This window comes from Eschrichtius robustus, chromosome 14 (assembly GCF_028021215.1).
Source record: "Eschrichtius robustus isolate mEscRob2 chromosome 14, mEscRob2.pri, whole genome shotgun sequence".
NCBI lineage: Eukaryota > Metazoa > Chordata > Mammalia > Artiodactyla > Eschrichtiidae > Eschrichtius > Eschrichtius robustus.
Genome location: NC_090837.1, coordinates 76,149,984 through 76,164,091, shown reverse-complemented (window position 1 = coordinate 76,164,091; position 14,108 = coordinate 76,149,984). Strand labels below are relative to the sequence as shown.

Genomic DNA, 14,108 nt, shown 5'->3' with positions numbered 1-14,108 from the left:
TGTCCTCAAGAAGAGAAAGATGAGAAGTGTTCAAACAGTGGTAATCTGGTATGAAAAAGGCTAATCATAGATTTCAGTGACAAATGATTAAGAGAAAATCTCTGTAGATTGCAGCACATATGAATCTAAACCCTATTCTTTCCTTAATGGAGATGACTACTTCTACCTTATTAAGCTAAGATCCAGCCCAGTGATTCTAAGCTCTGCCTTTCTAAAGACAATATGGCATCGATGCCCCGAAAGATGTCAGCAAGTCTTTTCTGAAAAAGTCATTCAGCAAAAATTACTTTTGTCTTTCTTAGTGCAACGAAAAGCAAAAGAACAGGAAGAACATGCTATGGAACAGGAACGCATAAATGAAGGTCTTAAAGAGCTTAACCGTGAAGAGAGGGAGGATTTTACAAGGTATGATTTTGTTTTCTTTATTATTGCTAACTAACCAAAAATAGGAGATTTTTAGCATAGAGGACAATGTGCCATAATTCATGTATTATTGATGTTATTTTATGTCAGTATTACATTTGTCCTAAAAGCTCAATTCAGTTTATAAAATTTCATATAAAAATAAGCAACAACCATTTTGGTAAAATTAAATTCTGTACATTGTGTACATTCTGATTATACACATTAGGTATTAAACTGGATAAACATCTTAAAAAATAAAACAAATTAGAAACAATTTTTATAAAGTAGGCACCAACCCTAAATCGTAATGAAATAAGTTTTTTCCCCCATGAAATAAACCCAGAAGTCCAGCATGACCTAATTAGTTAGATTAACAGAAATGGCTTATGGGGTTATGATTCCATGCAAATGTCCCAGGAAGATTTTTTGTAGCCTGGCTGAGCTGGAAAACTGAAGTTCTCTGGGTGCTTTGAGATGTACCACTTCCCTCCTCGGGCAAGTGTCCTTCTGATCACCATAATCAGGCTCAGGTAGAGAAAATTGGCTGATGCCTCCTTGCAGCCTTTCTCAGATCATAGCAGTCCCTTCCCACTGATGACTATGACACCCAGTTCAGGTGACCAGTGTGGCGGAGAAAGAGGACCTGGCTCCTCTAATTGCTGGTCACCCTCCCTGTCCCTAGGACCTGTTCCCCGGCTCACCCACATTTGGTACATAGAAATAAGTTCTCTTCTTTATAGGAAAAGTATGGTTTATATACCTGAGCCTATTGTTACTTTGGGGGCACTACCAACAACATCTGGCCTACCCTACTGACTTCCTGCTACTTGTTCTGCTCTGGAGTTCCTTCCTTCTCACTTTTGAAAAGTCTGTTGTTGGAGATGTGAGGGGAATTTAATGAATAACAACTCTCTTCCCTGCCCAACTTTTATTTTTTTCTTATATTAACATCTTTATTGGAGTATAATTGCTTTCCAATGGTGTGTTAGTTTCTGCTATATCATAAAGTGAATCAGCTCTACGTATACATATATCCCCACATCCCCTTCCTCTTGCATCTCCCCCCGACCCTCCCTATCCCACCCCTCTAGGTGGTCACAGAGCACCTAGCTGATCTCCCTGTGCTGTGCGGCTGCTTCCCACTACCTATTTTACATTTCGTAGTGTATATATGTCCATGCCACTCTCTCACTTCATCCCAGCTTACCCTTCCCTCTCCCCATGTCCTCAAGTCCATTCTCTACTTCTGCATCTTTATTCCTGTCCTGCCCCTAGGTTCTACTTCACTCTGTATGACAGACTCTAGGTCCATCCACCTCACTACAAATAACTCAATTTCGTTTCTTTTTATGGCTGAGTAATATTCCATTGTATATATGTGCCACAACTTCTTTATCCATTCATCTGTCGATGGGCATTTAGGTTGCTTCCATGTCCTGGCTATTGTAAATAGTGCTGCAATGAACATTGTGGTACATGACTCTATTTTCTCTTTTTTCAGTTTTGCTTCAGAATGTATTTATTTGGGTTTATAAAATATTAAATATATTTATAATATATGTAAATATATTTTTTTTAATCTGAAATTCAAATTTAACCCAGTGTCCTGTTTTTTTTTTTTAACACCTTTATTGGAGTATAATCGCTTTACAATGGTGTGTTCATTTCTGCTGTATAACAAAGTGAACCAGCTATACATAAACACACATCCCCATATCTCCTCCCTCTTGCGTCTCCCTCCCACCCTCCCTATCCCACCCCTCTAGGTGGTCACAAAGCACAGAGCTGATCTCCCTGTGCTATGCGGCTGCTTCCCACTAGCTATCCATTTTACATTTGGTAGTGTATATATGTCCAGTCCACTCTCTCACTTCATCCCAGCTTACCCTTCCCCCTCCCTGTGTCCTCAAGTCCATTCTCTACGTCTGCGTCTTTATTCCTGTCCTGCCCCTAGGTTCTTCAGAAACCCCCCCCTTTTTTTTTTATATTCCATATATTGTGTTAGCATATGGTATTTGTTTTTCTCTTTCTGACTTACTTCATTCTGTATGACAGACTCTAGGTCCATCCACCTCCCTACAAATAACTCAATTTCGTTTCTTTTTATGGCTGAGTAATATTCCATTGTATATATGTGCCACCTCTTCTTTATCCATTCATCTGTCAATGGATACTGAGGTTGCTTCCATGTCCTAGCTATTGTAAATAGAGCTGCAGTGAACATTGTGGTACATGACTCTTTTTGAATTATGGTTTTCTCAGGGTATATGCCCAGTAGTGGGATTGCTGGGCCGTATGGTAGTACTATTTTTCGTTTTTTAGGGAACCTCCATACTGTTCTCCATAGTGGCTGTATCAATTTACATTCCCACCAACAGTGCAAGAGGGTTCCCTTTTCTCCACACCTTCTCCAGCATTTATTGTTTGTAGATATTTTGATGATGGCCATTCTGACCGGTGTGAGGTGATACCTCATTGTAGTTTTGATTTGCATGTCTCTAATGATTAGTGATGTTGAGCATCCTTTCATGTGTTTGTTGGCAATCTGTATATCTTCTTTGGAGAAATGTCTGTTTAGATCTTCTGCCCATTTTTGGATTGGGTTGTTTGTTTCTTTGATATTGAGCTGCATCAGCTGCTTGTAAATTTTAGAGGCTAATCTTTTGTCAGTTGCTTCATTTGCAAATATTTTCTCCCATTGTGAGGGCTGTCCTTTCATCTTGTTTATGTTTTCCTTTGCCGTGCCAGAGCTTTTAAGTTTCATTAGGTCCCATTTGTTTATTTTTGTTTTTATTTCCACTTCTCTAGGAGGTGGGTCAAAAAAGATCTTGCTGTGATTTATGTCATAGTGTTTTGCCTGTGTTTTCCTCTAAGAGTTTTGCAGTGTCTGGCCTTACATTTAGGTCTTTAATCCATTTTGAGTTTATTTTTGTGTATAGTGTTAGGGAGTGTTCTAATTTCATTCTTTTCCATGTAGCTGTCTAGTTTTCGCAGCACCACTTATTGAAGAGGCTGTCTTTTCTCCATTGTGTATTCTTGCCTCCTTTATCAAAAATAAGGTGACCATATGTGCATGTGTTTATCTCTGGGCTTTCCATCCTGTTCCATTGATCTATATTTCTGTTTTTGTGCCAGTACCATACTGTCTTGATTACTGTAGCTTTGTAGTATAGCCTGAAGTCAGGGAGCCTGATTCCTCCAGCTCCATTTTCCTTTATAAGATTGCTTTGGCTATTCGGGGTCTTTTGTTTTCCATACAAATTGTGAAATATTTTGTTCTAAATCTGTGAAAAATGCCAGTGGTACTTTGATAGCGATTGCATTGAATCTGTAGATTGCTTTGGGTAGTATAGTCATTTTCAATGTTGATTCTTCCAATCCAAGAACATGGTATATCTCTCCACCTGTTTGTATCATCTTGAATTTCTTTCATCAGTGTCTTATAGTTTTCTGTATACAGGTCTTTTGTCTCCTTAGGTAAGTTTATTCCTAGGTATTTTATTCTTTTGTTGCAATGGTAAATGGGAGTGTTTCCTTAATTTCTCTTTCAGATTTTTCATCATTAGTGTATAGGAATGCAAGAGATTTCTGTGCATTAATTTTGTATCCTGCTACTTTACCAAATTCATTGATTAGCTCTAGTAGTTTTCTGGTAGCATCTTTAGGATTCTCTATGTATGGTATCATGTCATCTGTAAACAGTGACAGCTTTACTTCTTCTTTTCCGACTTGGATTCCTTTTATTTCTTTTTCTTCTCTGATTGCTGTGGCTAAAACTTCCAAAACAATGTTGAATAATAGTGGTGAGAGTTGACAAACTTGTCTTGTTCCTGATCTTGGAGGAAATGCTTTCAGTTTTTCACCGTTGAGGACAGTGTTGGCTGTGGGTTTGTCATATGTGACCCTTATTATGTTGAGGCAAGTTCCCTCTATGCCTACTTTCTGGAGGGTTTTTATCATAAATGGATGTTGGATTTTGTCAAAAGCTTATTCTGCATCTATTGAGATGATCATATGGTTTTTCTCCTTCAATTTGTTAATATGGTGTATCACATTGATTGATTTGCGTATATTGAAGAATCCTTGCATTCCTGGGATAAACCCCACTTGATCATGGTGTATGATCCTTCTAATGGGCTGTTGGATTCTGTTTGCTAGTATTTTGTTGAGGATTTTTGCATCTCTGTTCATCAGTGATATTGGCCTGTAGTTTTCTTTCTTTGTGACATCTTTGTCTGGTTTTGGTATCAGGGTGATGGTGGCCTCGTAGAATGAGTTTGGGAGTGTTCCTCCCTCTGCTATATTTTGGAAGAGTTTGAGAAGGATAGGTGTTAGCTCTTCTCTAAGTGTTTGATAGAATTCACCTGTGAAGCCATCTGGTCCTGGGCTTTTGTTTGTTGGAAGATTTTTAATCACAGTTTCAATTTCAGTGCTTGTGATTGGTCTGTTCATCTTTTCTATTTCTTCCTGGTTCAGTCTTGGAAGGTTGTACTTTTCTAAAAATTTGTCCATTTCTTCCAGGTTGTCCATTTAAGTGACATATAGTAGTTGCTTGTAGCAGTCTCTCATGATCTTTTGTATTTCTGCAGTGTCAGTTGTTACTTCTCCTTTTTCCTTTCTAATTCTATTGATTTGAGTCTTCTCCCTGTTTATCTTGATGAGTCTGGATAATGGTTTATCAATTTTGTTTATCTTCTTATAGAACCAGCTTTTAGTTTTATTGATCTTTGCTATCGTTTGCTTCATTTCTTTTTCATTTATTTCTGATCTGACCTTTATGATTTCTTTCCTTCTGCTAACTTTGGGTTTTTTTGTTCTTCTGTCTCTGATTGTTTTAGGTGTAAGTTTAGGTTGTTTATTTGAGATGTTTCTTGTTTCTTGAGGTAGGATTGTATTGCTCTAAACTTCCCTCTTAGAAGTGCTTTTGCTGCATCCCATAGGTTTTGGGTCGTCGTGTTTTCATTGTCATTTGTCTCTAGGTATTTTTTGATTACCTCTTTGATTTCTTCAGTGACCTCTAGGTTATTAAGTAGTGTGTTGTCTAGCCTCCATGTGTTTGTATTTTTTACAGATTTTTTCCTGTATTTGATATCTAGTCTCATAGCATTGTGGTCGGAAAAGATACTTGATACGATTTCAATTTTTAAAAATTTACCAAGGCTTGATTTGTGACCCAAGATATGATCTATCCTGGAGAATGTTCCATGAGCACTTGAGAAGAAAGTGTATTCTGTTGTTTTTGGATGGAATGTCGTATAAATATCAATTAAGTCCATCTTGTTTAATGTATCATTTAACGCTTATGTTTCCTTATTTATTTTCATTTTGGATGATCTGTCCATTAGTGAAAGTAGGGTGTTAAAGTCACCTATTTTGATTTTGTTACTGTTGATTTCCCCTTTTATGGCTGTTAGTATTTGCCTTATGTATTGAGGTGCTTCTATGTTGGGTACATAAATATTTACAATTGTTATATCTTCTTCTTGGATTGATACCTTGATCATTATGTAGTGTCCTTCTTTGTCTCTTGTAATAGTCTTTAATTTAAAGTCGATTTTTTTTGATAATGAGAATTGCTACTCCAGCTTTCTTTTGATTTCCATTTTCATGGAATATCTTTTTCCATCCCCTCACTTTCAGTCTGTATGTTTCCCTAGGTCTGAAGTGGGTCTCTTGTAGACATCATATATATGGGTCTTGTTTTTATATCCATTCAGCCAGTCTATGTCTTTTGGTTGGAGCATTTAATCCATTTACATTTTAGGTAGTTATCTATATGTATGCTCATATTATTGTCATTTTCTTAATTGTTTTGGGTTTGTTATTGTAGGTCTTTTCCTTCTCTTGTGTTTCCTGCCTAGAGAAGTTCCTTTAGCATTTGTTGTAAAGCTGGTTTGGTGGTGCTGAATTCTCTTAGCTTTTGCTTGTCTGTAAAGGTTTTAATTTCTCCGTCAAATCTGAATGAGATCCTGGCTGGATGGAGTAATCTTGGTTGTATGGTTTTCCCTTTCATCACTTTAAATATGTCCTGCCACTCCCTTCTGCTTTCTGAGTTTCTGCTGAAAGATCAGGTGTTAACTTTATGGGGATTCCCTTGTATGTTGTTTGTTGCTTTTCCCTTGCTGCTTTTAATATTTTTTCTTTGTATTTATTTTTTGATAGTTTGATTAATATGTGTCTTGGCATGTTTCTCCTTGGAATTATTCTCTGTAGGACTATTTGTGCCTCCTGGACTTGATTGGTTCTTTCCTTTCCCATGTTAGGGAATTTTTCAACTATAATCTCTTCAAATATTTTCTCAGTCCCTTTCTATTTCTCTTCTTCTTCTGGGACCCCTATAATTTGAATGTTGGTGCATTTAATGTTGTCCCAGAGGTCTCTGAGACTGTCCTCAATTCTTTTCATTTTTTTTCTTTATTCTGCTCTGCGGTAGTTATTTCTACTATTTTATCTTCCAGGTCACTTATCCGTTCTTCTGCATCAGTTATTCTGCTATTGATTCCTTCTAGAGCATTTTTAATTTCATTTATTGTGTTGTTAATCACTGTTTGTTTGCTCTTTAGTTCTTCTAGGTCCTTGTTAAACTTTTCTTGTATTTTCTCCATTCTATTTGCAAGATTTTGGATCATCTTTACCATTATTACTCTGAATTCTTTTTCAGGTAGACTGCCTATTTCCTCTTCATTTTTTTGGTCAGGTGGGTTTTTTCCTTGCTCCTTCATCTGCTGTGTATTTCTCTGTCTTCTCATTTTGCTTAACTTACTGTGTTTGTAGTTTCCTTTTCACAGGCTGCAGGTTCGTAGTTCCCATTGTTTTTGGTGTCTGTCCCCAGTGGCTAAGGTTGGTTCAGTGGATTGTGTAGGCTTCCTGGTGGAGGGGACTGGTACCTGTGTTCTGGTGGATGAGCCTGGATCTTGTCTTTCTGGTGGGCAGGACTGCATCTGGTGGTGTGTTTTGGGGTGTTGGTGACCTTATTATGATTTTAGGCAGCCTCTCTGGTAATGGGTGGGGTTTGTGTTCCTGTCTTGCTAGTTGTTTGGCATGGGGTGTCCAGCACTTGAGGTTGCTGGTCATCGAGTGGAGCTGGGTCTTAACATTGAGACAGAGATCTGTGGGAGAGCTCTTGCCAATTGATATTACGTGGGGCCAGGAGGTCTCTGTTGGACCAATGTCCTGAACTTGGCTCTCCCACCTCAGAGGTTCAGGCCTGACACCCGGCAGGAGCACCAAGACCCTGTTAGCCACACAGCAGCTGTGCAACCTTGGGCAGCCTATTTTATTCTCCAGGCCTCAGTTTCTCCATCTCCAAACTCCAGAACTCCACACTCCAGAGGCCCTCCTTTCAACGTGCTGCCTCTCCCCTTCCGTGCATGTCCTAAGCCCCTGCCCAACTTTTGAATCAACTGAGAAATAGGAAAAATAGTGTGAGCAGAAGGTATTACAGTTACCTGTTGGTGTATAACAACACACCCCCAAATTTGTGGTTTAAAGTGAGTTATGGGGCTTCCCTGGTGGCGCAGTGGTTGAGAATCTGCCTGCTAATGCAGGGGACACGGGTTCGAGCCCTGGTCTGGGAAGATCCCACATGCCGCGGAGCAACTAGGCCCGTGAGCCACAGCTACTGAGCCTGCGCATCTGGAGCCTGTGCTCCGCAACAAGAGAGGCCGCGATAGTGAGAGGCCCGCGCAGCGCGATGAAGAGTGGCCCCCCGCTTGCCGCAACTAGAGAAAGCCCTCACACAGAAACGAAGACCCAACACAGCCAAAAATAAATAAATAAATAAATAAATTTTTAAAAACAATAAGTAAAATAATAAAGTGAGTTATGATTATGTCTCATGATTCTGTGGTTGACAAGGCTCAGCTGGGTGGTTCTTACTTGGGGTCTCTCATGTGGTTCAAGTCAGATGCTGGCTGGGGCTACATTCATGTGAAGGCTCAGCTGGAATGCACACCTAAGATACCTATTCATATAGCTTGTAGTGTGTGCTGACTGTGCCTGGGGATCTCATCTGGTATTATCAGCCAGAACACCTACACATGGCCTGTCCATGTGGCTTGGGGTTCTTACAGTGTGGTGGCTGGTTCTGAGAGGGATAGTTCCAACAGCAAGCATTCCAAGAGACAGGAAGAGGAAGCTGCCAGGCCAGTTAAGGACTACATCTAGGACTGCTATAGCATCACTTCTGTCATATTCTATTGGTCATAAAAAGCAGCCACAGGGCCCATCTAGATTCAGTGGGATGGAGAAATAAGCTCCACCTCTTGATAGGGGAGTAGAGGTTCACATTGCAGAAGAGCATATGGGAGGGGGCGATATCACTGTGGCAGTCTTTGGAAAATGGAATCTGCCACACAGAGGCATATGCATGCTGTAATCTCTATTTCTGATAAAGTCTTATATTAATAATGTGGCTTATAGATTGTAAAATGGTAAAACTGCTATGGAAAATAATATGAAGTTTCCTCAAAAAATTAAAAATAGAAATACCATATGATCCAGTAATCCCACTTCTGGGTATAAATCCAAAATAAATGAAAGCAGGACCTTAAAGAGATGTTTGTGTACTTATGTTCATAGCACCACTATTCACAATAGCCAAGGTGGAAATAACCCAAATGTCCATTAACAGATGAATGGATAAACAAAGTGGGGTATGTACATACAGTGGAATATTATTCAGCCTTAAAAAGGAAGGAAAGCCTGTCAGATACTACAGCATGGATGAACCTTGAGGACATGCTAAGTAAAATAAACCAGTCACAAAAAGACAGATGCTGTATGATTTCACTTACTTGAGGTACCTAGAATAGTCAAATTCATAAAGACAGCAAGTAGAATGGTGGTTACCAAGGGCTGGTGGGAGGGGACAAAAAAGAGTTGTTGTTTAATGGGTATAGAGTTTCAGATTTGCAAGACGAAAAGGTTCTGGAGATCTGCTTCACAACAATGTGAATATACTTAACACTACTGAACTGTACACTTAAAAATGGTTAAGATGGTAAATTTTACATTATGTGTTTTTTACCACAGTAAAAAAAATCACTATAAATTTTTTAATGTGGCTTATGTATTTTAACTGTGGCTTATATATGGAGGAAATCATCTAGTTAATACTGAACAGAATGAGTCAAACTTACCCACCCGGTCACCAGCAACCCACCCAGTCACCAGCAGTGCCAAACCACTGCAGGCCTCCCCTGCAGGGAGAATATGCCCCCTTTGATATAGAAAGCAGACAAGGAATAGGCAGAACAACTTGTTCCATTTTACCTTCTTCCTTGGGGGAGTGAGAGGGGATGGAGAGAAGCCAAGGGCTCTCTCCACATAGCAGTCAATATTTTGAATGAAGAAGAGACATTCCCTCCCTAAAATCAATTTTTGTTCTAAGGTTGTCTTAATTATTATTGGGTAATAAACACATTACTGAATTTTTCATCTATTTCTTCCCCACTCACCCTGATTTTAATGGGAATTTTAATTTGACTTTGAAAATTACATTTTAAGTGTAATGGCCTACATAAATCCAAATACTTACTTTGACAGTTTTATACTTTGACATTTCTAATACTTTAGACGCTCCAGTTTAGCCCAGGAGTACAGGAAGCAACTTCAGATGCAAATATGCTCCCAACAGCAAGCCCGTGAAGCAGAGAAGGAGGAGGAACGCCGAGAGTTTGAAGCAGGGATGACAGCAGAGAAGAATTTCCAGGACAAGATCCAGGAGATCCTGTCCACCCATCAAGTGCTGCCCCAAAATATTCATCCCATGCGGAGAGCATGCCCTAATAAGCTTCCACCATAGTTTTGTAAACATCAACCTAGTTTTTCCCAGTCTTTTACTATTTTAAACTATAGCATGCTTGTATATCCCTTTTAACTCATGGATAAACTGTTCTTTTATACTCTGAGTTTGCATAATTATATGCCACGAAATTTTCTTCTTACAAATTAAACTGTTCCTTTTTGAGATTTCATAGACTGACAAATCTGAATGATCTACTTCCTATCACATAGTTATTTTCCTTATTTATCTCCATGCCTCCCTTTCTTGTTCATTTATTAATAGCTTCACTTTCTTCCATCCATCTGCCAATATGCCCATTTCCTCTTGCCTCCTTTCTCTTCTCTCTCACAGACATAATTCACAACATTAGCAGGGCATTTTTGCAGGCAGAGCTGGGACTATCAGCCACTTTCATTAACCCGTTTATTCAGTCATTAAACAAATGTTTACTGAGTACCTTTCATGTGCCAGCACCAGTCTGGATCCTGAGACTTCAGCAAGAACAAAGCAAACCCCTTGCTCTCATGGAGATTACATCCTAGTGGAGGAAACCAGGTAAGTGTTAAGTGCTATAGGCAAGAAGTGGCAGGAGTGCTATTTTATTTTATATGTGATAGTCAGAATAGATCTCTTTGAGCAGCTGATATTTGAATGAACCAGCCATGTGGCTATCTGGAGGGAAAACATCCCAGGCAGAAGAAAGAGCCAGTGCAAGGGCCTTGGGGCAGAAGTCTGCTTAGTGCATATGAGGCATTGCATTTGTGCTGGAGTAGAGTGAGGAGAGAGTGGTAGAAGACTAATTGGAAAGGTAGTGGGGGCCAGATGATGTAAGGCCTTGGAAGCAGGGTAAAGACTGGCTTTTACTTCTGTAGGAAGCTGTTATAGGGTTTTGATCAGAGGAGCAACGTGATACGATGTAACAGGGTTGTTGGCTACCATGTAGAGAATAGACTTCAAGGAGACAAGAAACAAGGATTCAGTTAAGAAGTGATCACAATATCCCAGGTTAGGGGTGATGGTAGTGTGGTAGCCAGCCGCCAAGATGACCCCTAATAATTCTCGATGTAGAGAATGTACACACAGAAGTATGTGTTTATGCCCTTGTATAGCCCCCTTCCACCCTGAATCTTGGGCACTATGTAAAATGTGTGCATTTACTGGTTAAAAAAAAAAGGTAGAAAGAAATCGACATGTTCATATTCCTAAAGTTCAGCATTATAATTATTTTCACTTCTTTGAAAAGTTCCCTCCAAGGCTTTTTCTATATGGATACTCATTTTTACGTTGTAAATACACTGCCATGTTTCTTCACCTATCACATTTACAAATGGCTACATAATAGTCTACTGTTTGTCCTATAATTTATTAAACATTGGACTTTGAGTTTATTTCAAATTTGTCACTGTTACAAATTTTTCTATACAACATTCATTTGAATTATTTCCTTAGAGTCATGCAATTCCCTGGAGTGGGATTTTTGGGTCAAAGGGGATAAACATTTATATACTTTTGCTTTCAAGCACCACATTTGCAAAAGAAGTTTTTAGAGTTGCAGGCTCTTTAGGGAAATGTTTTCAGGGCCAGTTGGTATTCTCCCTGAAGGTTTAAAATGTATTTAAGCAAATTGTTTGCTAGAATCTCTGAGAGGTTTTTTCTTTAACCTTTCTACCCATTCATCCACTCTTAACCTCAGCTCTGGGAATCTAGCTCCTCCGTTGGATCCTTTCGAGCCTCCTTGTGGCCAACATTAATTTCTAATCCAAAAGTGGGAGTGGGAGTCTTGGCCACAAAAAAAAGAAGACTATCGTTGAAGTTTTGTTGAAAATCAACTGACCGTTAATATAAGGGTTCATTTCCAGACATGCTACTCTGTTCCATTAGTTTGTCTGTCCTTACACCAACACAAAACTGTAGTGATGATCACTGTAGCCTTTAATAAGACTTGAAATTGGTAGTGTAAGGCATCCAATGTTGTTCTCTTTTTTTCCGCCCAAAATTGTTTTGTCTATTCTAGTTTCTTTAAATTTCCATATAATTGTTAGGATCGTCTTGTCAATTTGTACAAAGATGCCTACTGAGATTTTGATAGAGATTGCATTGAATCTATAGATCAATTTGGGGAGAACTGCCATCTTAACAATAATGAGCTTTCTAACCCATGAAGAAGATCTATCTCCCCATCCACTGAGGTCATGTTTAAATTTTTAAGCAATGTTTTATGGTTTTCAGTGTGCAGGACTTGTGCTTCTTTTGTTCAACTTATTCCTAAGTATTTCTCTTCAATGCTATTACAAACAGAATTGTTTTCTCAAATTCATTTTTGGATTTTTCATTGTTAATGTATAGCAATGTGACTGATTTTTGTATATCGAACTCGTATCCTGTGACCTTGCTAAACTCACTTATTAGTTCTTGTAGGGTGTTTTTTTTTTTTTTTTTTTGAGATTGTGTAGGATTTCCTACATTCAGGAGCATGTCATTTGCAAATAAAGGCAGTTTATTTCTTTCCAGTTTGGATGCCTGTTGTTTCTTTTTCTTGCCTTAACTGCACTGGTTAATGCAATATCAAGTATGATATTGAATAGAAGTAGAAAGCATAGACATTCTTGACTTGTTCCCAGTTTTAAGAGAAAACGCTCATTCTTTAACCATTAAGTATGATGTTATCTGTAGGTTTTTCATAGATGCCCTTTACCACGGTGAGGATGTTCCCTTCTCTTCCTGTTTTATTGAGAGTCTGTATATAAAGAGGTGTTGGAGCTTATCAAATGCTTTTTCTGTGCCTGTTGAGTTGAACATGTGATTTTTGTTCTTTTGTTCTATTAATATGGTGTATTATATTAATTTATTTTCAGATATTAACTAACCTTGCATATCTGGGATAAATGCCACTTGGCCATGGTTTATTTATTTATTTTTTTATTAAGTTGCTGCATTTCATTTGCTAATTTTTTTTTTTTTTTTTTTTTTTTTTTTGTCACTGTGTTGATCTTGGTCTGTTATGTATCTTCCATCTAGGTCTCTTGTGATGTTGTCTGGGTCTGGTATCAAGATATTATCGGCCATATAAAATGAGTTGGAGAGTATTCCCTCTTCCTTTATTTTCTGAAAGATTTGCAAAGGATTGCTATTATTTCTTCCTCAAATGTTTGATAGAATTCACCAGGGATGCCACCTGGGCTTTCTCTGTGGAAAGATTATTTTTTATTGCTAATTTAATATTTTTTACTGACTTAGGTCTAATCAGATGTTCTGTTTCTTCTTGAGTCAGTTTTGGTAATTTGTGTTTTTCTACAAATTTGTCCACTTCATCTAAGTTGTCTAATTTAAACACATAAAGTAGTTCATAAAATTTCCTTATAATTATTTTAACTTCTAAAGTGTCTGTAGTAATGTGCCCGTTTCATTCTACTTGGAATTTGGGGTTATTTTGCTACTCTGTGACCAGAAAATAACTGGAAAGTATGGCCTCTCCATCCAGTGTCTTTCCCTGCCCCCAACTCAGAATAACTCTCTACCAGAGAGCATTGTACTTTGATGATTGAAGCAATGTTTAAAAACAAAAGTAAAAATCACTTATTGTTAAATTATGCTGTTTACCTTTTTCTTATTTTTATGTAAAGGAAACTAGCCTTTCATCATATGGATGCAAACATTTTTTTTCTAGTTTTTCTGCCCTTCTGATGGCAGAGCAAGGGTCTGGATTCCTGACATTTAGTTGTCTGGTAGGGCTGATTTCACCATTTTGGTCTCCTTTTACAGTTTTTTTTTCAGAGCTATCATATCGGTTTTTTTTTTTCCCCCCCAGATCAATACTAGTATCATTTGATTATCCCAGTAATATTTTCATTCAGATTGCATTGGGTTTATAAATTAGTTCAGGGATGCTGTCAACTTTACAGTGTTGCATTTATTC

The 14,108-nt window shown here is 38.3% G+C and overlaps 1 protein-coding gene across 1 annotated transcript in view; it reads left to right on the top strand.

Annotated features, from left to right (window-relative positions):
• The window catches only part of MBD1 (methyl-CpG binding domain protein 1), a 72,049-nt gene extending 61,794 nt beyond the window's left edge, over nucleotides 1-10,255 (top strand). The window contains 2 exon segments of the mRNA XM_068563401.1: nucleotides 303-405; nucleotides 9,982-10,255. Coding sequence (XP_068419502.1) covers nucleotides 303-405; nucleotides 9,982-10,210 — 332 coding nt within the window. The 3' untranslated portion in view covers nucleotides 10,211-10,255.
• Nucleotides 10,256-14,108: the final 3,853 nt, after the last annotated feature.